This window comes from Salmo salar, chromosome ssa15 (genome assembly GCF_905237065.1).
Source record: "Salmo salar chromosome ssa15, Ssal_v3.1, whole genome shotgun sequence".
NCBI lineage: Eukaryota > Metazoa > Chordata > Actinopteri > Salmoniformes > Salmonidae > Salmo > Salmo salar.
This window is the reverse complement of record NC_059456.1, coordinates 26400103-26426712: the sequence shown is the minus strand read 5'-3', so window position 1 is coordinate 26426712 and position 26610 is coordinate 26400103. Positions and strand designations below refer to the sequence as shown.

The following is a 26610-nucleotide window of genomic DNA, read 5'->3' as shown; positions in this document are numbered from 1 at the left end:
AGTCCAGCACCGATACAATTCCCTTTTCCGGTGCATTCTCCTAGTCCCAGGGCGCACACTTTGAAAGAAAACATTTTCAAACCGATAACATCCGTCTCCAGCCAGCCAGCCAGCCTTAAGAGGCAGTGGCTGGACTTTCACCTACACACAAACACAGCCGTTGGTTGAAGTACTACCAGTATGGAGCCACACAGACATTCAAATACACGGGGTTCACACACGTTTAGGACCTGTCCCCACTACGAGAGGAAGGAGTGTGAGGAGCGGATTGGCGAAAGAGATTTCATATTACACCCTTGCCTTACCTTTCGTTGTCGCTGGCAAAGCCGTATTCTTGGTCTGCAGCTCAAATTGACCGTAAATATCACAATAGTCACTAGCCAATAAGCACAAGCTATTCAACAACATTTATTCTAAAACATATCACTCTATTAAATAATGCAACAAAACCATATTACACAATTGAATACATGTAACAATCCACAAGCATGTGCAGACAATTAAAAGGTTTCTTTTCTCATCCATACACATTCAATTAGCAAGCAAACTAAACATGCTTCATGATCAAGTAACGTTAGCATATGAATGATTCCACCTCCCATACGAATATAAAAGTACAAAAAAAGTTATCATACAGCATCATTCAATACAGTATTATAATATAGGCTACACAGCTTGGTAACGTTAGCTAGCTAAACAAAATCATTTCTGCATCCTCACATAAACATGCTTGCTATAGCTGAATGCTGATGTTTAGCTGAACCATAGCTATATAGGAGCTCCTATAGGCTTACACTCGCTGCCATATTAAAGTGAGCTTGGAACAAACCAAGCATCATTTCATCAATATCATGGATGTCATTATATGAGGTAAAATCAAATGGTGGGAGGTTGCTTCTTTCCCAGACCTCAGTTTCTTAGTGCTATGGACGCTCATTCCCGCCACCGCAAACAACTAAAATGTTGATAATATCTGAAAATGTTGAGATAGTTACTCAAAATGTAGATAGTAGAACATACATATAGGATATGCTTCTTAATTTGTAACATTATGTGGAGATTATGTTCTATTTATCCACGTTGCAAAGATTAGCACAGTAGGGCCGCCAGCAAACGTGTGGCGAGCTCGCATTTGCCCAAAAAAATATTGACACAAAAGCGTTGAAAAGAGGGACAAAGTACTCTTGATTAGACTGATTTACCTCATGACTTGTTAACTCGTGCACAATGAATCTGTCCTTCAGTCTGATCAACTGTAGTCTTCCGATAACCACAGCTGCAAGCAGCCTAGAGAAGCCTATGCCCTACAGTATATTCCCCTCTGGCCAGGGGAAACGAAGCGGTAATGCCTAAAATACATCTATTTATTTCTGTTAAGAGAAAATGTGAATGTGATCAAATTTGGTTTATAGTCAAACTTTGGGTGGCTAGGCTACCTAGACCTTTAAACCAATAAGAAGAAATAACCCAATAGTGATGACATACTGTGTGAGTAACGTTTTAACTACAGATGCAATGACCTATGCAACGCTGCATAAAGCAAGCTCAACCCGGTTAGTTCTACTGTCTCATCGCAGTTGTTTTAGGTCATGTTTTTAAACCACACGACCTGATTAGAAAGAAAAACAGGTCAAATCATAGCCCATGTAAAACTGTTTTACAGCTGAGTTTTTACTGTGTCATACCCTACAACTAGGGTCCAGAGTTTTACCTGGTTAGGTTAGCCAACCTAGGTAACACTGTGCGCCAGGAAAACACTGCTGTGGAGACACCTTTTAAAGTCACCACACAATGCTACAAATGAAGAAACACATCCAATAAATATGGTCTACTATCTCAACATATTTGGACTTGCGCATCTCAACAATTTACTTTGTATTTTGAGATGCTATTTAAAAAGTGCAAGATACTATATATTTGTTTTATTATATTACTGGTGGGAAAGGCTTCCATACAGTGCAGTCAAGAAAACAATCTAAATAAACACTTGAGATTGAAAGCTATGGCGACAATTTCAGCCTGTCCTACAATTTCAGAATGTAACAGGCTGTTACTACAATTTCAGAATGTAAGAGTCTGTTACTACAAATCAGGTAAAAACTCAAAACAAGTTTAAAAAAAAAAAATGAGGAAAATGTCTACATTTCAGCTGCTTCATAAACATTGCTATGCTATAACAATTTTTACTATAAGAGTGTTGGCTCAACGAGACCTTTCAGTTTACACTGATCTGCTTACAGGGGGGGCAACTGTCGTGCACCACCTCCGGAGGTAGCGATCCAGACAAGTTTACACTGCAGTATACAGTATGAGCAGCTGACGGTATTTTTGCAAAAAGTGTGAAGTCCCTCTTAAACAAAATACTGTACTAAGGTGAACATCCAAACATAGTGACTTTCAATGATTAATAAGGAGTCAATCAATGTGTGCATACACGCAAAGGAGACATACTGTACGTATAGTGTAGAATGCAACCGTAGAATGAAATACGAACGTGTGCGCAAGCACTCAAACCTAACCAAACACTATAAATCAAAATGAAGTCATTTCTCCATGCACACAGACATAAATCTCAACGCAGACATAGTCTCAGGCATGTGGTGACATCTTTGAACTAGCGTTTACATATATAAATCACAGGCTAGTATAAATACAAATCTTACTCCTGTAAACCCCATTCATGTAGACGGGCATGGAGGGAGAATAAACCAAACCATGTTCAGCATTTTCATGGTGAATGATTCTTTCACGGGGGGGGGGTCCAGGCTTTCTAAGAGATCCAGCTACGACTCCCCTAATACCAGTTAGGATACGACTGTAAACAATCATTATGATTCATATAAATCCTAAAATCAAATAACCTCTGCACCGTTAAAATATAAGTGCCTTCTTTGCGAAGTGGAACACATCTGGAAAAGGTTCCACGACCACTGCTGTGCCGTGAACACACAAATCAACCAGCAGGCCCTTATAAAGCCGCGGGACTTAACCGCCACTCCGGAGACAGACTGCCATGGATACCGGTTTTGGTCCTATGGATACCGGCTTCGGTCCCATAGATACAGGCTTTGGTCTCTGAAAACAGCCCACTGGCTTTCTCCAAAGCATCCCAGAGGTCCTGTCTCTTGGGCTTCCTATAAGTAGGGCGAAGGTGCAATATCATGCTGACAAGAAATAATGAGGACTCCATTGATTGCAGCAATCTTAGTGTTGGTGCTGATTCTTAAAAAAAAAAAAACATTATAGTGGAAGTGAATGGCAATCAGAACGAGTGGTGGGTGAAGAAAGATGAAGGTAGAACAAAAGGTTCACACATTTTACGATCCTGTGCAATATGTCAACAAGCAGTATCAGGTTTTAAAAGCTTGACCTCATTGCTTCCCCCCTAAAACAAAGTAATCCTTGGGAGCGTTGTAAGGGAACTAAGACTGAATGTGAACATCGTAAATATGAACAGAGAATACTACCATCCAACAATTTCCAGAGGTCGAGGACTCACCGAACCAACGGGTTAACTTGCGGTTGAATCCGTTCAGGAGCCTTCTCTCCTCCCAGGCGCTCCGGAGGGTGGCCACCTCTATGCCCGGTCTGAGGGCGACCCCCCAGGTTTTGTCCTTGGACCGACCCAGAGTGCTCATGGCTCTCTTTCGCTTCCCACACACCGAGTGCACTGACCTGCTGGACTGACCCACTCCAGGCCACTTCATGGGGGACTAAACTTGAGTGCCAGGTCGTCTCGACAACACTTCTTAACAAAGTGCAGTCTTACACAAACCCATGGAGGTAAAAGTACTGAGCAGTGTTCCCGGTGGGAGCTTCAGACACTCCTCTACAGCTCCACAAGTGGAAGGCAACTGAGGAAGCCACCTGGACTTGCCGCTCCCACAACACTCATACCCACAAACACGCCCATTTGAACCAGGAGGGTGTTAGGTGTCAAACGCAAAGTATGACCATAAGAGAAAGAGAGGAAGGGAGGTTGGGGGAAAGGGAGGGAGGTTGAAGGAAAGGAGGTTAGATTGCGATTGCAAGAATGCACAGCATGTAACGTTATCTCCCTTCCCAACCTTGGCTTCCACAAGAGACTTGTCCCTCGCCCCCTCCTCCCGCTCTCGTTCCACCTCTCCGCGGAGAGGAGTGGTTGCCTAGGGAGGCAGTGCCTCGGCTCTCAGAACAATAACACCCAGTGTCTGAGGAATATTGCTGCACACAGAGAAACAGCATCGAATGAGAAAGACATACAAAAATAAAACAATGCAATGGTGTAGAAGTAGCTACATAGAAAGAAATATAATTCATTTCAATCCTAATCAGCCAAAGGGTGAGAAGAATTTGGCATCATAATACTATTCTCAAACCAGGAGCAGACAAGACCAGTGGTTGGTCTGAATTCAACTGAAAAGAGCCAAGGGCAGTACTAGGTGAAATGATTGTGAGCCATGCCATATCTAACCATAGTGCATGACAACAATAACACAAATGCAATGTAGAACATAAGAACAGTCCTTTTACATTCTATACAGTGACAACTGCAACTTCCATATAGGCCCATTGATGGGCCACTGAAGGTGGGCTTTCCTAATGGCTGCTGTGGTATCACCCAGGTCGGTGTGTCAGGTGAGTTTTCACCATACAGCGTAACGTAAAGCTCTGGAAAAGCGCTGGGTATCCTAGTCCAGTTCCTAGTCAGTTGCACAACTGAACGCATTCAACCGGAACGCGTCTTCCGCTTTTAAATGTCGTTCTGCCCTTGAGCAAGGCAGTTACACCGGAGAGCTGCTGTTGTGGGTTGTTACAGTGCTGACTCATAACCTCACCTACACCGTGGCATGTCATGTCACGGCAGAGATGTGGGCAGTGCAGTGGTGCCCACCTCTGTTACTCAGAACACATCCTTTCCAACCCCTGTTCTTTTTCAACACTAAGTTTTAGAAGACCATTCCCTTTTCTGTGTGAAGGGTCAGAGGAAGCCGTGGACTCAGTGCTCTTTCCCTACTGAACCTGTCGGTTTGAAGTCCGTCCTTATTTCTCTCTGACCTATCAGCGGCTTTGAAGTGGCAGGGAATCCTTGGGAATGTGAAATGGCACAGGCTGAGCGTGGGCATGGGGGGGTCACTGCTTGATGTGTGTGAGTTGTGTGTGTTTGACTCATTTGGTAAAGGCACACACACACACACACACACACACACACACACACACACACACCTCAAATACTGTCCTTCACTATCCACTCAGGAAGTGAATACCCAGTGTTTCCCCTATACGACTAAAACTAGCCACCTAACGCCCTTCCTGGTTCAAATGGTGTGTATATGACTGTTGTGGAAGTCCATGTGGCTTCCGCCGCTGCTAAACTTATCATTTTCAGGATGGTAAAATGTTTTCAGTGTAAACTTAAACGACTAAAACTAGATTTAAAGTATGTAGAAAACAATATGGACCTATATGTTTTTAAATAAGGTCCTCTTTGAGAACTAACAATCTCATAAATAAAAACTTGCCTGTCAGGGAGAATTTAAAATACCAAAAATGGCATGGCATGGTGCCCCATTGATTTTGTTATAACGTTTGAGTCACTCCGATAGCATAAGAACGCCACATAAGCCATGGCAAAAAGTGTAGAACTGCAGGAAATTAGCTTTAAAACTGTAAAATGTTCTCTCCACCCCATGGCAAAATATGTAAAATTGCAGGAAATTTGCTTTAACCCTTTACACTCGTACCTGTATACGGGTTGAAAATGGGCACTGATAAACAGTTAAATTTGAATGCCGTGGCTGTTCAATAACATGCTATACATGCCAGAGCTCTGGCTCTGCGATTCACAGCGCTCTATGGGTTTTGACTGAAAGCCATTCTGAACTTGAGCTCCTCCCACAACAAAAAGTTCCCCCATCCCTCCAACTAATTGGGCAACTTTTGGAAATGTTTTGTTGTCCGAGCGAGGGGAAATGCTGTTAATTAAGAGGACTATGTATTGTGAAAGATGAGACGATGAGGGTTATAACAAATACCACTTTGATGTCATACAAGCAAGCCAAACAGTCCAAATGTGCACTTCACATTTCCATATCATAAAACTCATGTACAATGTGTCAACATTTATGATCACTATGTTGATGTACAGTTACCTGATGACAAGGTGTCATACCCTGGACAGAATGAGCTAGTTTGCCTCTCCCTCAAACCCTCGTCCTTTTTGTTTGTCTTAGGTTGCACCTACACCACATTTCCAATCAATATTCTTATCATCCTCCTGAATGTATCCAAAGTATGTTCTGATCTTGTTATCAACAAATGGAGAGAAAAGTACAGTAAATATTAAAGGCACATAAAATCAACAGCATAATGTTTGGATTCAGTCTTGTCAACTGTTGTGTCCTTACCTTTGGTCTAATAATTTTCCCATGGTTATGCATTTCATATTTATTCTGTAAGAAACATTCAAAATGTAGCCCTATCCATATAGGCCAACTCCCACAAGTATAAAGGGTTAAAACAGTAAAATGTTGTCTCTGGGCATGCCTTGCCAGTAATACTTAACCAGTGGGGGCATTTAGGATTATTCTTAGATGGCATTGCTGAGAAGGGTAGATGACGTAAGTGCCCGTTGAAAGCCTAATACATTTAAAGTGAGCTTTGGAAATCAGATAAGTGACTTTAAAGAGAGCCCAAATGGTTCATCTTTAAAGGGCAATTCTGCCAATTTTACCATTATATTCATTATCTCCCGCACCACACCAGTGTCTACACATGTGAAAACTAGGCGATTCTATGATCTGTGGTTAAAAAGAGAAGAAGAAAAGTCCTAACAAATGCTTCTCTGTGACATCACAGGGTAGGATTAAAAGTAAGAAAAACAGTGATTTTCAAACCTGCAACTAGTTTCTAGCTAGGGGGGTATTTTCTTGCTCCCCACGTCCTCGCGACTCTCGTAATGTTTGAATATCACTTTTTAAAATGTTTTAATTTTTGATGTCATCGGGTAGAACATTTTTTACTGTGGCATTTTTTTTAAGATGGCTGCCGTTTAGCAAGCTCCGACCCAACTTTGCTATTATGTGATTATTTAGTTGTTTATTTTTACGAAATGTATCCGTTATTATTTCTTACAAACGACAAGAACTCTTGAACATCAGAAAGGCAGTAATATACCCCAATTCCAGCTTCTACTTTGACTCAGGGGGGGGTCCTGTAGCGATTTAGGCGAAGGGAAAACCGGCCACCTCTTAATTATATTCTACTGGCTAATAACCATCACTTGAAAAGATGGATGACCTCTGATCATGGCTTTGCTACCAATGGGACTCTCGGAACTTCAATATTCTCTGCTTTTCAGAAACAGATACCTCCCATAACCTAGATAGTTTGTGTGTATGCATTGATATGTAGGCAACGTGTGCCTTTAAAAAACAAATGTATGTAGTTCTGTCCTTGAGCTGTTCTTGTCTATTAATGTTCTGTATTATGTCATGTTACATGTTTGTGTGGACCCCATAAAGAGTCGCTGCTGCTTTTGCAACAGCTAATTGGGATCCTAATAAAATACCTATACCAAAAAAATACCAATGGCTATCCAAATTGATGGACTCTCCATTCACCAGGCGGACAGGACAGTGGAGTCGGGGAAATCAGGGGGTTTGCCTCTTCATCAACGCCAACGGGTGTGCTAATGGCCGTTTGGCGGAAGTGACGAACCCCCGTCTTGGAATACCTGATGGTCAAATGCCGACCCTTCTACCTCCCAAGGGGGTTTTCAGCTGTTATCGTGACTGCTGTATACATTCCACCTCAGGCCAAGAAAAAATAACAAGCTGGTGCTTAAGGAACTGTATAAGGCTATAAAACAAGCAGGAAAACCTACACCCAGAAGCTGCCTTTCTGGTTGCCGGTTATTTTAATTTGCCGTCATTAAGACACGTGACACCCAACTTCCATCAACACGCCACTAGGGGCGATAAAGTCCTAGACCACTGTTATTCCACCCACAAGCAAGCAAACAAGGCCCTCCCTCGTCCGCCATTCGGCAAATCAGATCATGACTCCGTATTCTTGCTTCCTGTTTACAAGCAAAAGCTGAAAACAGGAAGTACCGCAATTTGCTCTGTTGAGAAATGGTCACCAGAATCAGAGGTTGTGCTACAGGACTGCTTTGCTAGCTCTGATTGGAATATGTTTAGAGACTCCACCAATAACATTGACGAGCTAACCACTTCCGTCACCGGCTTCATTAGAAAATGCATTGCGATGTTATACCCACGGTGAGAGTTCGCTGCTTCCCCAATCAAAAGCCCTGGATCAACACAGAAGTTGGTGCTAAAGAGCAGGGCTACGGCACACAGAGCTATCGTAGACAACCCTGATGCTGCAGTCCAATACAGATTACAAAGGAAGACCCAACCGTCGTCTGCCCAACGTTCGTCTGGTAGAGACGCATCTTTATGCACGCTTTGACAACGTCGAGCCGTCACCGACCCAGAGGATAGGCTGAACTCGCTCTCCGAGGCCAGCGTGAGAAGGGCCTTTGGGCCCCGACGGTATTCCAGGTTGGGTTCTCAGAGCATGCGCAAAACAGCTGGCAGGCATATTCACAGTCATTTTCAACCTCTCCTTGTCCTAGTCTGTAATCCACAAGTTTTAAGATGACCACAATTATTTCTGTTCCCAAGAACTCTTAAGGCTTCAGGCCACAATGACTACCACCCTGTAGCACTCACATCTGTAATCATGGAGTGATTTGAGAGGCTGGTTATGGCACACATCATCTCCATTATCCCAGACACCCTAGACCCACTCCAATTTACATACCGTTCCAACAGATCCATAGACGACGCAATCTCAATTGCTCTCTACACTGCCCTCACCCACCTAGATAAGAGGAATACCTAATGTGAGAATGCTGTTCATTCAATACAGCTCAGCGTTCAACACCATTGTCCCCTCCAAGCTCATCACTAACCTTAGGACTCTGGATCTGAACATCTCCGTCCTGGACTTCCTGATGTGCCGACCCCAGGTGGTGTACTCCTTGTTCACCCACGACTGTGTGGCCACGCACGACTCCAACACAATTATCAAGTTCGCTGACGACGGTGGTAGGCCTGATCGCCGGCGACGACGAGTCAGTAGTGTCCTGTCAGTGTGCTGCCGGAACAGCAACCTCAACATCAGTAAAACTAAGGAGCTGATCGTGGACTACAAGAAACGTGTGGCAAGCACGTTACCATCCACGCCGACTTGGCGGCAGCGGCAGGTAGACAGCTTCAAGTTCCTCAGTGTCCAAATCACTAAAGACTTAAAATGGTCCAAACACACACAGTCGTGAAGCCATGATTGTCTCTTCCCCCTCAGGAGGCTGAAAAAGTTTGGCATGTGCCCTCAAATCCTCAACTGGTTCTACAGCTGTACCATTGAGTAGAGCATATTGGACTGGCTGCATCACTGCTTGGTGTGGCAATGGCAACACCCTCAATCTAACAAAATAGCTACACAGAACCTCTGTGTTAACCTTGTATCTTTATTGACCTTTTATTTCAACCTTTGCACTCTACATACACTGTCACTCCAACACACACACACACTCTCTCTCCATCATTTTCTCTCACAATATGCACATACATTTATACAGGCTCCACACACGCACACCCACATACAAGCTGCTGCTACTCTGTTTATCTTATATCCTGTTGCCTAGTCCCCACAGTGTCCCTGCACATGTAAATATGCTATTGGATCTGACTTAAATATTTCCTGTATGCTTATTTACTTAATTGTGTATTTCATATTTCCTATTGTTATTTCTCGTGTGTGTTTCTTTCTAGTAATACATTATTATTAATTATTGTATTGTTATTTCTCGTGTGTGTTTTTTTCTAGTAATACATTATTATTAATTATTGTATTGTTATTTCTCGTGTGTGTTTTTTTCTAGTAATACATTGTTATTAATTATTGTATTGTTGGGGTTAGAGCTGGCAAGAAAGGCATTTCACTGTATTTGTGCATGTGATATTAAAACTTGATGAAGAAAATGAAGTTGAAAAGTAGTGGAAATGCCCTTTGGAGGTAACAGCGTTTGTTAGTATGTTTTTCGAACATGGGCAATGAATAGATATACAAAATAGATGCACTCGCAAATGAAAATAGACAAAAATAGACAAACAGCATAAGCATGTGCGCATACACATACACAGGAATTTCTCATCATACTGACTGACACATAGGTATTCTGAGTAAAGGAGGAATCTGCTTTTAAACCGCACCTGTATTTCCTGTCAACACCTATAGCTATTATTAAAACCTGTATTTCCTGTCAACACCTATAGATATAATTAAAACCTGTATTTCCTGTCAACAACTATAGCTATAATTAAAACCTGACACGAAATACATGAAAGGAAGCTAGGGTCGCAACATTCCTGGAAACTCTAACAAACCTCCCAGCTTCACCACCAATCCCATTTGGAGAACTCCCGGAATCAGGAGGGAATAAGCAGGGAGGGAATCCTCAAACTGGGGGAGTCTCCAGAATTTGACAACCCTAAAAAAGGTAGCCATTATAAGCATGGAATAAAATGTTCTGGGAGTGGAGTGTTCGTTACATGTGTTGTGACAGACGAGACCAGAGGGGTGATGGGAGCTGGTTGATAGACAGCTGCTTCGGAAGCAGGGAAAAACATGGATTCTGACAACTGTATGCGTCTATTGAGAAACAGTACAACAGTGCTGGTCCATACTGTACAGCAGTGGTTCCCAACCAGTTTCAGTTACTGTACCACCAGCTGAATTTCTCTCTACCCAGAACTCCCCTGGGCTCCTGAGTCGCGCAGCGATCTAAGGCACTGCATCTCAGCGCTAGAGGCGTCACTACAGACCCTGGTTCGATTCCAGACTGTATCACAACCGGCCGTGTTTGGGAGCCCCATAGGGCGGTGCACAATTGGCCCAACATCGTCCGGGTTTGGGTTTGACCGGGTAGGCCTTCATTGTAAATAAGAATTTGTTCTTAACTGACTTGCCTAGTTAATAGAAGGTTAAATAAAATGTTAATTACCTCATGTACATTTTACCAGTAAGCCTATGATCACATGAGTCTTCTCAAGTACCCCCTGTAGATAGGCCAAGTACCCCCAGGGTCCTAGTATCCCTGGTTGGGAGCCACTGCTGTACAGTATGGGATAAGGCCACACAATGGCATAATCACTATATATATATATATATATATATATATATATATATTCAGGCTCTTGGATAATAACAATATACATTGTGGTATTTTTGCTGTTTAGTGAAGAGTACATAGACAAAGATGGTAACAGTTATGTCATCGCATTTTTTATATTGTCGTACCGCCTGCCCCCACACTAAAGAATAAGCAGCGCTGCCCTTTTGTGAGGGCGCTTGTTTATCCCATGGCTGCGTTTTCTGTCTTGGGCAGAAGCATAATGCCGGTCTGTTTGGAAAACACAAGGGTTCTCTTCAGGGGGTTTGCCTGGTGGCCACAACCAGAACAAAAGATCACCAAATCAGAGAATAGGACAACACAGTCCGTTCCACACAGCATTTCATCCACTGGAGCACTTCCTCCCTAGCCTGGTCCCTGGTTATTCTGTAGAGCCAACTCTTATGACAATAATCACTGGCGTTGGTCAGACTGGGTAAACAGATCTTGGACCAGGCTACTTCTTATTCCGCCCACCCTCTAATATGGCTATTGTTAACAAGCAAATGATATGCAAAGTGGATTTGGATTAACGTGCAGGGGATCAGACTCACGTGGGGTTGGTTTTGTATCACCGTCAACACCTTCAATTGTGGTCATTCTTTCTGAGAAAGAGTCATTCAGCTTGAGCTTAATAATCGGAAGCTGTATCCTAATTGGCATGTTTCACCCATTCCTCTCAGCTGATGTGTAGTGAAGCTTCTGGTGCAGTCTAGCTGCCATGACATCACCAAGGTGGGTGCTAGCTAAACATTGGTGGTGGATGAAGGGAGTTACAGCGTAAAGCACTGTATAAATTAAATCCGGTCTTGTTATTATCACCATACAAAAGAACACCTGCAAGACAGTTTTCACATTTCGGTATTCTAACATGCTGAGAGGGATTATGCAGAATTAACTCCGTGTCCAGGGAGCGCACAAATATTTGATTAATTTGTGGGCTGCGGATATGGCAGAATAAGTGAGATTCCAGTCAGGAGTCATTCCAAACTCCTTATTGTAATTCTGCAAATTCCTGGTGAGCGCGTCTCTAGGGCTGTTAAGTAAAGTGGATATCTGATGTGAAATAAGCAGTGGTGTAAAGAACTTAAGTCAAAATATTTTAAAGTACTATTTAAGTTGTTTTTTTGGTATGTGTACTTCCCCATTTATTTTTTGACAACTTTACGTCACTACATTCCTAAATAAAATGTACTTTTTACATTTTCCCTGACACCCAAAAGTACTCTTTACATTGTGACTGCTCAGCAGGACAGGAAAATGGTCCAAATCACACACTTATCAAGAGAACATAACCTGGTCATCCCTACTGCCTCTGATCTGGAGGACTCACTAAACAGAGAACATCCCTGGTCATCCCTACTGCCTCTGATCTGGAGGACTCACTAAACAGAGAACATCCCTGGTCATCCCTACTGCCTCTGATCTGGAGGACTCACTAAACAGAGAACATACCTGGTCATCCCTACTGCCTCTGATCTGGAGGACTCACTAAACAGAGAACATAACCTGGTCATCCCTACTGCCTCTGATCTGGAGGACTCACTAAACAGAGAACATAACCTGGTCATCCCTACTGCCTCTGATCTGGAGGACTCACTAAACAGAGAACATACCTGGTCATCCCTACTGCCTCTGATCTGGTGGACTCACTAAACAGAGAACATAACCTGGTCATCCCTACTGCCTCTGATCTGGAGGACTCACTAAACAGAGAACATAACCTGGTCATCCCTACTGCCTCTGATCTGGTGGACTCACTAAACAGAGAACATAACCTGGTCATCCCTACTGTCTCTGATCTGGAGGACACACTAAACACAAATGCTTTGTTTGTAATGCATGTCTGAGTGTGCCCCTGGCTATATGTAAATGTAAACAAAAAATAACAAAAAATAAATTGTGCAGTTTGCTTAATATAAGCAATTTGACATGTATTTTTTTATACTTAAGTATATTTAAAACCAAATACTTTTAATCAAATAGTACTATACCGGGTGACTATCACTTGAGTCATTATCAAAAGGTATCTCTACTTTTACTCAAGACAATTGGGTACTTTTTCCACCACTGGAAATAAGCCAGTGAGCCTTCCCGGCCTCTGCCTCTCCTAGGGACTCCCTCCAGAAAACATGTCCCCACCAGGGAGGTAACGCACCGCACCTGGGGCTAAGCTTTATGCCAGCCTCTCTGGGGCTTGTGTGGGCAACTAGAGATGTGCTTCGCTGGATTGTTGTGTTACACACTTAAAACAATACATTATTTGTGCAGTGTTTCATGGCAGACTGGTGTGTGTGTGTGTGTGTATAAACCAAGTTCAGTGACAAAGTTGATGAGGCAGGTGCCTCAGTCCAACATCTCTTATAAAGAACCATCACGTGGTCGTTAAATCCTCACAATTTGCATTTATAGTTAGAGGCAACCAAAAATGTGAAGAAAATTACCCAATGAGGATTAACACTGGGAATTAGGAATGCCACTGCCATTTTGCATCTCGGAATTTACCAGGTTCTTACCCCAAGTAACAAATTACGACAAAAGGCGCAGTTCAGTACTCAGCCGATGCAACAAGTTGTTGATCATTGCCAGTAAAAAGAGGGCAGTCTTTAGGTTATGAACACTGCCTGCGCTGCCCTGTGAGTGGACTTTATTTCATGTGTAAAAAGCCCTATAATCTCCACCTCTAAATCTATAATTATGACAATGACGCGCTTGGGAGTATTGTAGTCCAGATGCACTAGAATGGCCTGCTGGGTAATTTGACTACTTGGGGATTATAACTGAGTCATCCTTCTTTGCGTTCTTAATACCAATCCACCCTCCCGCTACAACAGATAAAACACAAATGTGCTTGAGTGGCCTTTCATTTTTTAAAGGTCACATGCAGCCGTTTTTATCTCAATTTCAAATCATTTCTGGGTAACAATTAAGTACCTTAATGTGATAGTTTTCAATGGAAATGGTCAAAAACGAACGAAAATAGCTTCTTAGCAAAGAATTTCTCAAGCTCGAATTTAGCTAGGACTGTCTGGTAGTGGTCTAATTGGGGAGGAGAAAACTGAAAACTAGCTATTATTGGCAGAGAGTTTTTTCTAACTTTCTTATTGGTCTATTAACCAATTTACTGCTTGGTGATGTCACTAGGCAGGCCAAAACTCCATCCCACCAAAACAGCCTGAAATATCAGGTAGGCTTTTCAAACAGCTCTTACACTAAAAGGACATTACCATAATTTTCACAATTTCACAGAATTATTCTAACCTCATAGTATGGAAGTATATATAAAACACAGGCAAATCACGTTTTTGACTGCACTGGGCCTTTAAGGGAAATCTCCTGACCATCTGTGGTAATGGGCTTACAACTCTACCGTTCACACAACAAGAGTGCAGCATCAATGCAAGTTTGTCCTCGCAGCCCAGCTAGATTATAAAGATATACTGTAGAACGAGGTTAATGTTACCTCATCGAAAAATAATGGTTCTGATAAAGTCATTAACAGTCTTCGGAACAGAGCTTCCAAATGAATAGTAAACCAAGGAGTACTTTTTTCCACACAACTATAGAGAACCAAAAGAGAATGTTGTCGTTTTAACACGTTTCCATTTTTGCCTGCATCAGATGGATACAGGATTAGATAACCCATTACATAATGTACGGTTAATGTATGTGTGTGTGTCAGACCACTACTGATGACACACACAAAATACGTAGCCTGATCCCAGATCTGTTTGTGCCATCATGACAACTCCGCATCACTTATTGTCATGCCAAACCAGTTCGTCTTGAAAATGAGCAATAGTTGTCAAGAGTACAAACAGACCTGGGATTAGTCTACAAAATAGGTGTTTTAAGTATATGACCTCAGGAGTAATGTTGCTCTACCTGCATCCAGGATGGACGTAATGGGATGAACTTTGTTGAAATAGTTTTTGGCACTTGCAGAACAGTGTGGGGCAGTGACAGTAGGGTGAGGACAACTGACCCTCGTAGGACTGTCTCAGAAAGGGACATGTTCATCTCTTGGAGTCATTCCCAGTGTACTGACCCTATTCTTGCTCAGACCAATGGGGCCAGATTAACCTAATCCCTGCTGCTAGGTGAGGTCAAGAGACCGGCTCTTGATCCTGATGCAGTGGTGTCCCCTGGGCAAGGGCCCACTAGTAGCTACTGAAAAAGCCATTGGCTTTCAAATAAACTGTAACCTTGGCACACTCCTAGGATCACAGCATTTCCTCACTTGGTTCACTTCACCGTGAGTGGTAGCATATGAGACACAGTAAGTATAGGAGACGGGGGGACAGACAGAACTATAAAACGTCAATGAATACAGACATCAAAGCCAAAGTATAGCATTTCAAAGAGAGAAGGAATGTGTTGGAGCTCTTTTTTGGGTCCCCACAAACCATGACACATTTGAGGAAGAGAGACAGATGATTGTGCCTCGTAACTCTTGGCAAAGGGAAGGATCTCCAACTAGGGCTTCCTAATAGAGTCAAAAGTGGCCCTGAAACGCCTACCACGGCGGCCCTGAAACGCCTACCACGGCGGCCCTGAAACGCCTACCACGGCGGCTGGATCTAAATTTCAGCTGGGAAGACCATTACTGCTCAAATGCTCGTGGATCCCTGTGGCAAACACACATTGGTTATATTACTTAATAGTTATGAAGTGCGTGATTATCTTATTTCTTTTCGACCATCTTTCTAAAGTGTTGCCTTCCCCCGGCCTGCACCTCGCTAACTCAGGTGTAGATTTTCCTATTCCAGGAAAAAAAACACAAAAAGGAACAGCCCTATTATGAGACTCCTGCCGTGAGGGCTGGCCTAGGAGCTGTATAACATAGGTGAACTCTCCAACTGCACGGTGTCCTGCGACTGCTACCAGCTGACAGGAAAACAAAAACAGATTACCACTAAACCTTATTTCCCTCACAATGATCTAATGCGCGGTAAAAACACTGGCTTGGTCCTAGAAAAAAATAAAAATCCTCCCTAAAAATGGAACTGGGCTCGCACATGGGTTATTCATGAACATTTCTGAACGTCTGATGATACGGTTATGAAATTAGTGTTTTGTTCCTACATTGCAAATGATAAGCACTTCAATGTTCCAGGGCCAGTGCTTACGGACACTACAAAACCTTACATTTGTTACAGCCTAGAACCAATGCTGCTTTCATCACAGTGTGCCACAGAGGCTGACCTTAGTGGTAACCATCGACTTGCTTTTTTCCGCTCTCTAATTCAATTCTCAAACTGCGGTCCCATTTTGTTCCGAATTCCACAAAGATTATTTTGGGGCAGTTAGGCAGTGACTCCATTTTCACATTCACCTTTACATTTGAACTAATAACTGATCGTGCATTAGAATGATAGGATGATCTATAGATGGACCGGGCAAGGTAATACCGAAGGAGGTGTGGCACTGTTACTTAACACTGTAATTAAGAGGGTCTCGGACCCTGAACATGTGACCCGAGATTAGCGACGTAAGTAAGAAAGAACTTTGTCACTGACCATAAGACCACCACTCTACAGTTACAACTGGAATCCACAGACAAAAAGGCTGGTGTGTGAGACTCCAGACAGCAGATACTCCATGACCTTGACTATCTTGTTAAAAATTGCTCCTTGTCCTCTACACATGTAGATGCTGGATGGTGGGATATTGTATCACCATCTGCATTATTTACCAGACAGTAGCCTGGCCCTCTTTGAAGTCATGTAGATCGCCTCGTCGCTCTCTTTTTTATATTTTTTATATTAAGCGCTCTTACAAAAACTCACGCCGTACCAAACGTCCGTTAATAACCTTTAGACGTACACAACAGGTCAAAAGTTTGAGAACACCTACAGTACTCATTCAAAGGTGTTTATTTTTACTATGTTCTACATTGTCGAATTAAAAATAAAAAAATAACACGTTTGGACTCATGTAGTAACCAAAAAAAGTGTTACACACACACTATTGGCATTCTCTAAACTAGCTTCATGAGGTAGTGAACCTCTCTCAACCATCAAGCGCTATGATGAAACTGGCTCTCATGAGGACCACCACAGGAATGGAAGACCCAGAGTTACCTCTGCTGCAGAGGATAAGTTCATTAGAGTTACCAGCCTCAGAATTTGCAGCCCAAATAAATCCTACAGAGTTCAAGTAACAGACACATCTCAACATCAACTGTTCAGAGGAGACTGTGTGACTCAGGCCTTCATGGTCAAATTGCTGCAAAGAAACCACTACTAAAGGAAACTAATAAGAAAATTGAGACTTGCTTGGGCCAAGAAACACGAGCAATGGACATTTGTCCTTTAGTCTGGATTCCAAATTGGAGATTTTTCGTTCGAACCACTGTGTCTTTGTGAGACGCGGTGTGGATGAACGGCTGATCTCAGCATGTGTATTTTCCACTGTAAACCATGGATGAGGTGGTGTTATGGTGTGGGTGTGCTTTGCTGGTGACACAGTCTGATTTATTTAGAATTCAAGGCACACTTAGCCAGCATGGCTACCACAGCATTCTGCAGCGATACGCCATCCCATCTGGGTTGGGCTTAGTGGGACAATAATTAGTTTTTCAACAGGACAATGACCCAACACCCCTCCTAGGCTGTGTAAGGAATATTTTACCAAGAAGGAGAGTGATGGAGTGCTGCATCAGATGACCTGGCCTCCACAAACCCGACCTCAACCAAATTGAGATGATTTTGGATGAGTCGGACCGCAGAGTGAAGCAGCCAATGAGTGCTCAGCATATGTGGGAACTCCTTCAAGACTGTTGGAAAAGCATTCCAGGTGAAGCTGGTTGAGAGAATGCCATGAGTGTGCAAAGCTGTCATGGCTATTTGAAGAATCTCAAATATATTTAGATTTGTTTAACACTTTTTTGGTTACTACATGATTCCATATGTGTTGTTTCATAGTTTTGATGTCTTTACTATTATTCTATAATGTAAAAAAAAATTATTTATAATAATAATAATAATAATTGAAAAACCCTTGAATGAGCAGGTGTTATAAAAATGTTGACAGTAGTTTTGACTGGTAGTGTACGAGATACCATACCCGGTCTCAGGGATGGCTAACTCTGGAAATCCCTCTGGTCTCCTCAGAGTTAGGTAAAACTGCTTTTAATTTATTTGCACCCCATGTATAGAACAATCTACAGAGTTCCTTACAACGGGATGTTATGGTGCCTCTTAGGCAGTCCTACATGTTGATTGGAGACCTCCTTGCTTAGGAATGTGATTGTTTTTCTTTAATGTATTTGTATTGTATTTTGTAAATCATGTGTATGCAGGGCTCCCTTGAGAAAGAGACCCTGGCCTCAATGGGACTCCCTGTTAAACAAAGCAAAACAATTATAATACAAAAATAAATCCTCTGTAAGGGACACGTAACTGTCTTGACAGGGATTTGTTTTTGCAAATATATTTTTTGTGAGACAAGGGCATCAATGAACTAAACATGTGATATTTTCACATACAAATTGCCACTTTTTAGGGTTTTTCTTGCAGGATTAGTTGTAGTCTTGTAAACCAAATAGGTAGCATAATCACAATTCATTAAAGCATGCTGAATATGACTAATGAATAATGGAAAGTTGATAAAACCCCACAACAACTTCGTGATTTGCTCACTATGAGGCTTGCCATCACAAACAAATACATTTAAAAAGATAACTTCCATATACATAACAGAAGCATCCCATTAGTGCAATCAAAAAGGGTACATTCAACGTCCTTAAAAATGACCACAAACCTTAATATCTTTCCTCTGGAAAAACTCCAAGAAAACTCCTTCAAAAATCCTGATTGATGTCTTTAAAACATAATCAAATCCCTCTTTTATCAAAAATGTTCGACCCTCACAGCATTCCCATTCATCAAATCAGATTGTCTGTATCCTCAGCCAAAACACACCTGCCTCCCTTCGCTGGTGGAAAAACTTCTATCCAATTAGTGTTAGTTCAGAGGGAACTGACAGCATAAAGCCTGCGGTCTGCACTGATCTGCAGGCAGGCTAGAGGTTCCACTCACACTGATCACTGCAGTCGTAGACAGCTCAGTACAGCGGCAGCCAGTCTATCCCTACTCTGCTGTCTGGAAGGTTAGGGCTTGTAAAAAAACAACAGTGCAATATGAATCTTAAAGTGTGATGTGGAGGATATATGTCTAAGTGTTTGCAAGGTCACAAACTAGAAGGAATGGTGGTGGAAAAAAATATTCAAATTTGACTCATTTATTTAGTCAAATTCTTAGTCTAACAATATACTGTAGTGTGGTTTGACATTAAGAGACAGGGTTGTTAGCAGAGGCACTTACAGTAGCCTGCTGTAATCAGATAAGCAGGACACCAGTGAAGTGCAGCCAGCAAACTCCCCCTGGTGCATTCCTCTAAAAGTACAGTGGAGCTTCTAAGTAACTTGGTATTCCTCCATAACACACATCAGACCCAATATTACATGATTTATTTACAATTACCTAAATAGTACATCTGAGTGAGGTATCACATGAGTGTACTGCAGAACAAGTATCCTCTTTCATGGCCAAATATGATCCACTTGACTCACCCAATCGAAGACAAATCACTAGTCAATCATTTATGCCATATGAGATTATTAATGCAATATATTCTATATAAAATCACATCAGAACAATTAATCCATGTTAGAGCGTAGAAGAATGAGGAAAACATTTGCCAAGAAAAAAATCTATGTCCCTGTACATCCTACCTAACTTTCCATTGTGTTTGTTAATGGCTCCTGTTTACTCACAACATACAGTACTAGAAGGCTTGTATAGTACGGCCTGCCCACCAAATCCACTTAAACCATTTACCTACTTTAAGTCTCTCTCTCTCTCTCTCTCAGCAACATAACATCACTGCCACAGACACCATTGATTGGTCAAAACATTGAGTCTCCAAATGGTTCAAGCACACAGAGGAGGGCAAAAACTCCCTTCACAATTCACAGCATGTTGCTAGTTCCTGTCAACTGCAGCTTCTTCCAGAAACCACAGCAATGCTTGCTGACTTGATAAGTAGCAGTGTTAGCAACATAAACAGTGTGAACATGATACTATAATATACCATGCTAACAGTTGTCTGGGCATTCAAATTCAATGTCTGAGCTGAACAGTTTGTGAGTTTGGGGTTCAAAAACTGCTTTCCAACCATGTATCATGTCATGTGTGCTTAGCAACCTAATAGTCTGGGCAGCAGTACACACTTTGTTTATTCCTAACTGAAACTGAATATACAGAATATCTGCAAAGGGGCTTTAAATATGAGGTGCCATGAACTTTGGATTCTCAGAGCTGGTGAGCCTGTTTGGACAAGAAGCATGGTTTCATTTATATGTCTGATTTATTAAAAACGATATCAGAGGTAATCCTCCCTGAAAGCATGTGTTCCACCGCAGTTGAGACTCAGATTTACAATAGATTTGAACCTATGAATATTTGAGCTAGTTGGCTCTCAGACCTATTCCACAGCCAAACCCAATTTGGCCTATGTTCTTTCCATGTCTGGATGTAAGTGTGGAGCGTTCTGGGCTCTAGAGACTGTAAAAACAAGCCATGGTACATACTGTACAGTATAGTGGTCAGATGGGTATCGAATGTCATGTCAGTCTGATTACAAATTCATTCCTTTTGCCGCCGTGAAGACGTAGGAACATCGTCTGGGCGTCTAATTTTACTTTCCTTGATCTCTTACGTTCTTCCTCGATACTATCCTGACCACCCACCCACTCTTTGGAAACCTTGGTGTTGAGCTGATGATTGCTTGGAAGATGCTTGCTGGGTTTGTGTAATGAAAGAAAGCAGTCTGACAGGCATCTTGCTGGGCTACCCCTCCAACAAATCATCCCTCGGCATGAGGAGGTATCTGCGGAATGCCCTCCTCCCTGCGTCTCATGGGCCAGGTGATGCTATGAGATGGATGGAGAACCAGAATTCAGTCTTTACTCCATGTTATCAGAGGCAACACACTACAACACACTGGGACTATCATACAAAACAGGATAACAGAGTAACCAAGACTGCCAAATTGATCAAAATAGTGAAACATAGTGTAGGGAAATTGGTCAAGTTTCAAGGGTATTTTGTCATAATTCAGGCCAACATTCAGTTTCAGTGAGGGGAAGACTTACCGCCGTCTCTTCTGTGGCATTTTCACACATTCTGCTTTACCCTGCATTGATTAAGCTCTCTGAATTCTGTAGAGTGGTTATAGTAGGCTAGCTAATCAGCTCCATTTCAGCTGAAAATGCAACGTCTGGCATAATGTCACCAAAACACTCTAGGTAAAAGGTGCTGATCTTTTAATCTCCTTCCAAATGTGCTGAGAAAACATTCCCGGAGCAGGCATTTTCAAACCAGCCAGCAAAATGTTCTCAAAAACACTGTGCATTAATAATTCTCTTAATGCCATTTATCTAACCAAATCCCAATGTCAAGAGGAGACCTTGGACTGAGCTTATGTCATTTTCGCACCTTCACTGCTGACAGACAATTCTCGACAGTTGGAGCCTTAACTTAACTCAGTCTTAACTGAGGGAAACTCAAACTGGGGACCTAGACATCAAACCGGGGACCTAGTCATCAAACCCCCGGGGACCTAGTCATCAAACCGGGGACCTAGTCATCAAACCGGGGACCTAGTCTCCAAACCGGGGACCTAGTCTCCAAACCGGGGACCTAGTCATCAAACCGGGGACCTAGTCATCAAACCGGGGACCTAGTCATCAAACCGGGGACCTAGTCATCAAACTGGGGACCTAGACATCTACCGTAAGAGGTTAAGAGGAAATATGGGGTGCCATAAACCATTTGATTCTACGCTACCATCAGGACCGCTGAGTTTGTGTTTTTACAGCCATAAATCAGTCACAATGATGAATGTTTTTCAATATAGGCCTACTTTCAGGGTATTGAATAGGCCTACTGGCAGCAATTCATGTACCTCCTTAATGAAGTGAAGCAAATTTAAAATAAGCAAATCACTATTTTTAACTTCCCATCAATGCTGTTCTATGTTTCTGCAAGGCATTTTATTTAGACATGTATTAACTAAAGAAGCCCATTGAAACCAAATCAAAGCTTATTGGTCGTGTACACAGATTTGTCGGTGTTATCGCAGGTGCAGTGAAAAGCTTGTTTCTAGCTCAAACAGTGCAGCAATAATACCTAGCAATACGCCTATAATCCAAAAAGTTAAAAAAATAAAGAAATTAAGAAATATCAGAATGAGCAAAATCATAGTCCGGAATATAAATACATACACTGAGTGTACAAAACATTAAGAACACCTTCCTAATATTGAGTCGCACAACCTCTTGCCCTCAGAACAGCCTCAATTCATCAAGGTGTTGAAAGCGTTCCATAGGGATATTGGCCCATGTTGACTCTAATGCTATCCCACAGTTGTGTCAAGTTGGCTAGACGTCCTTTGGGTGGTGGACCATTCTTGATACACACGGGAAACTGTGGGAAAACCAGCAGCGTTGCAGTTCTTGACACAAACCAGTGCGTGCCTGGCACCTACTACCATACCCAGTTCAAAGGCAATTAAATATTTTGTCTTGCCCATTTACCCTCAATGGCAAACAGACACAATCCATGTCTCAAGGCGTAAAAATCCTTGAACCTGTCTCCTCCCCTTAATCTACACTGATTGAAGTGGATCTAACAAGTGACATCAATAAGGGATCATAGCTTTCACCTGGTCAGTCTGTATTGGAAAGGGCAGGTGTTCTTAATGTTTTGTATTCTCCGTGTGCCTGAGCGCACGCACGCACGCACCGCGCACACACACACACACACACACACACACACACATACCTGAAAGTATGTGGACATCTTCCCGTCGAACATTAATATGGAGTTGTTCCCCCCCATTGCTGCTATAACAGCCTCTACTCTTTTGGGAAGGCTTTCCACTAGATTTTGGTTCATTGCTGCAGGGACTTGCTTACATTCAGCCATAAGAGTATTAGTGAGGTAGGGCACTGATGTTGAGCAATTAGGCCTGGCTCGCAGTCGGCGTTCCAATTCATCCGAAAGGTGTTCGATGGGGTTGAGGTCAGGGTTCTGTGCAGGCCAGTCAAGTTCTTCCACACCGAGCTCGACAAACCATTTCTGTATGGATCTCACTTTGTACACACGGGCAATGTCATACTGAAACAGGAAAGGGCCTTCCCCAAACTGTTGCCGCAAAGTTGGAAGCACAGAATTGTCTAGAATATCATTTTATGCTGTAGCGTTAAGATTTCCCTTCACTGGAACTAAGGGGCCTAGCCAGAACCATGAAACACAGCCCCAAACCATTATTCCTTCTCCACCAAACTTTACAGTTGACACTATGCATTCGGGCATGTAGTGTTCTCCTGGCATCAGCTAAACCCAGATTCGACCATTGAACTTCCAGATGGTGAAGCGTGATTCATCACTCCAGAAAACGTGTTTCCACAGCTCCAGAGTCCAATGGCGGCGAGCTTTACACCTCTCCAGCCGATGCTTGGCATTGAGCATTATGATCTTAGGCTTGTGTGCGGCTGCTCGGCCATGGAAACCCATTTCATGAAGCTTCCGACGAACAGTTCTTGTGCTGACGTTACTTCCAGAGAGAGTTTGGAACTCGGTAGTGAGTGTTGCAGAGGACAGACGTTTTTTATGCGCTATGCATTTCAACACTCAGCGGTCCCATTCTGTGAGCTTGTGTGGCCTATCACTTCGCGGCTGAGACGTAGTTGCTCCTAGATGTTTCCACTTCACATTAAGAGCGTTTACAGTTGACCTGGGCAGCTCTGGCAGGGCAGAAATTTTATGAACTGACTTGTTGGAAAGGTGGCATCCTATGACGGTGCCACGTTGAAAGTCACTGAGCTCTTCGGTAAGGCCATTCTACTGGCAACTGTCATGACATTGGCTTGATGGGGGAGGTTTACGTCCCCCATAAATACCTTTCCCCTTTTTCCTCTCTCTACACCGATGTGACTATTGAAAATCCCTTTGTTAACATGGAGAGTCTGGTGACATCAAAAGATGGGAAATGGAACCATATTTCGGTAATCCAACCAGTTGAAAATATGCATTGGTACTTAATGAATATGATCTCAGATCAGTTGTTGTCTGAGACATTATTACTAATGACAGGATGACATACACACTATCTTGGAAAGTCGACACATTCTAGTTATCAGATTCATCTGAAATTGTGCAATTTAAATATGAAACTATTTGTGAAAAGATTAAATGTAATTTTAGCTTCTTAATGAGAGAACGGTTTGTCAGAAGAACACCACTCTGCTCACTCAGAGGCCCCACCCATGTGAACAGACACTGGGTGTAAACTATGAAATACGGCCCTCTCTCCCAATCCTATATAAGCCCCTTGACAAAAATGTAACTTTCTGTTCCGAGGACGTTAGGGCGACGGTCCTACGTTAAAAGGGCTCAAATTACCTGTTCCAAGGACGTGCGGACTGGCAGTCCCCACGTTGAAAGGACAAAGACCACCTACAGAACTAAGCCAACATCAGCAAGAACCTAATGCAATTGGCATCGAATTTCAATGTGAAGGTGACGACCTACACGCCGGAAGGATGAATTTCGACTATACCAGCCAGAATATAGCATCAGCTTAAAGTACGGCAACATGGTATAAACTTTGAACTCTTATTCACTAAAGAAGTGCTACCCCCTCCGCCCCTCTAAACGTGGGCTAGGAGAGGACGGACAGAGTACCCATTCTACCACGCTCCAGTTCACCACTAGACAGTCTTCAGAGGACCAGAGATCCATGCTGGACAACCCGGCCTATGATCTATGATAATTTACCGAAGTGCATCACAGAGTAAATATTTATTGCATTTTCCTTTTTCAAATGGGCGGTAATTTAGAATGCATAAGATACTGTATTTGTGACAGCATAGCTTCTCCCTTTGTTACTCAGTCTTCCCGCTCTTTCACTCAAACCCAACCCCCTTTCCTTTGTGTAACCAGCCATCATGTTGGCTCCGTCCACCAGGGCAGTTTTTTTCTTTATGACATAATTTGTAATCAATGTATGATCCATTCTGTGTGATTATTTAGGTATTTAGTAAATAAATAATTCAACCAAATTTTATATTGCTGATTCAACTTGTTAGCCAGAGTTCGTGAAGATATCTGAAAGTTGTAAGTTGACGATTAAATATTGACTGCAACTGATGTAAAAGATTACTAGGTCTTTAAGAGTTTATTCGGAAGATAACAGCTCTATAAACATTATTTCGTGGTGCCCTGACTTTCTAGTTAATTACATATACCTGATTAGCTTAATCAGGTAATCGTAATTACAGAGACATTATTTTATAGAATAGCATGTCATATCACTTAATCTGGTATAGCTGAAGCACGACACACTGTTTGTCTATGGAGATTGCATGGCTGCAAGCCCGATTTTATATGCCTGTCAGCAAGGGGTGTGGCTGAAATAGCCGAATCACACTATATATACAAATGTATGTAAGTCAGCATGTCACACAAAGATAGAGGGGAACAGCATGCACACAGCATGTACATACTCCTGAGGGATTCACAGGCTGCTGTCACTACCAGTGGCAAATGTCTTTATAGTGTACAACATTATGCAGCCAAAGAGTTAACCTAGTTATTAAACACGCTGAGTGCTGAGCAGACAGTTGAAGACAATCACAGACTTATAATAAAAGGAGAAATACTAGAATACAAATTACATTCATACTGGCCCTCTGCATTAGGTCTCTCTCTGCAATTACCAACAAGAAGAGGTAGAGATTAAGACTGTAAACCAGCCTCAAGACACCAACTATCATTCATGCAGACGTTCCACCGACATGAATAATAACACACAACCTTAAATGGATGTCATAAATTCACTTCCAGACAATAATTTCGTCAGAACACGCTCTTCAGGCCTGGAGAGGAGCCAATGAGAATATTCTGTAGTTGGAGCACTGTTCTGTACAATCTCCCTACAAAGATGTTATTGTATTTCACGTTTTTTTAAATCCAAAAGTATGAGCTCACCTCTCTTCACCTTTCAGCTAAGTGTATGTGGTGACAGAACTAGAAGCATTCCAGTGTTCCAGACTCCCTGTCCGTCTGTCTTCAGATAGGAACCATTACAATTCCCATGGCAGAAGGCCATACCTCCCCCTGGCTGCATTAAAAACAGGACAGGTCACTAGGCTCTGTCCGTAAAGCAGACGACAGGACAGGTCACTAGGCTCTGTCCGTAAAGCAGACGACAGGTCACTAGGCTCTGTCCGTAAAGCAGACGACAGGTCACTAGGCTCTGTCCATAAAGCAGACGACAGGTCACTAGGCTCTGTCCGTAAAGCAGACGACAGGTCACTA

The 26610-nt window shown here is 42.5% G+C and overlaps 1 protein-coding gene across 5 annotated transcripts in view; it reads right to left on the bottom strand.

The window, feature by feature from the left end:
- The window catches only part of plekhg3 (pleckstrin homology and RhoGEF domain containing G3), a 130447-nt gene that overhangs the window by 67188 nt on the left and 36649 nt on the right, over nucleotides 1–26610 (bottom strand). The window contains exon 1 of one of the 5 annotated variants that reach the window (XM_045695586.1): nucleotides 18986–19282. The exons of 1 other annotated variant lie outside the window; for it this stretch is intronic. Coding sequence is in view for 3 of the 4 variants with exons in the window: in XM_014143852.2 (XP_013999327.2) it covers nucleotides 3500–3707 (208 nt within the window). In the remaining variant the exon portion in view is untranslated. Of the gene's footprint in view, nucleotides 1–3499; nucleotides 5038–18985; nucleotides 19283–26610 lie in introns of those variants that run through there. 3 more of the 5 variants (XM_014143852.2, XM_014143853.2, XM_014143856.2) reach the window with 3 other exon arrangements.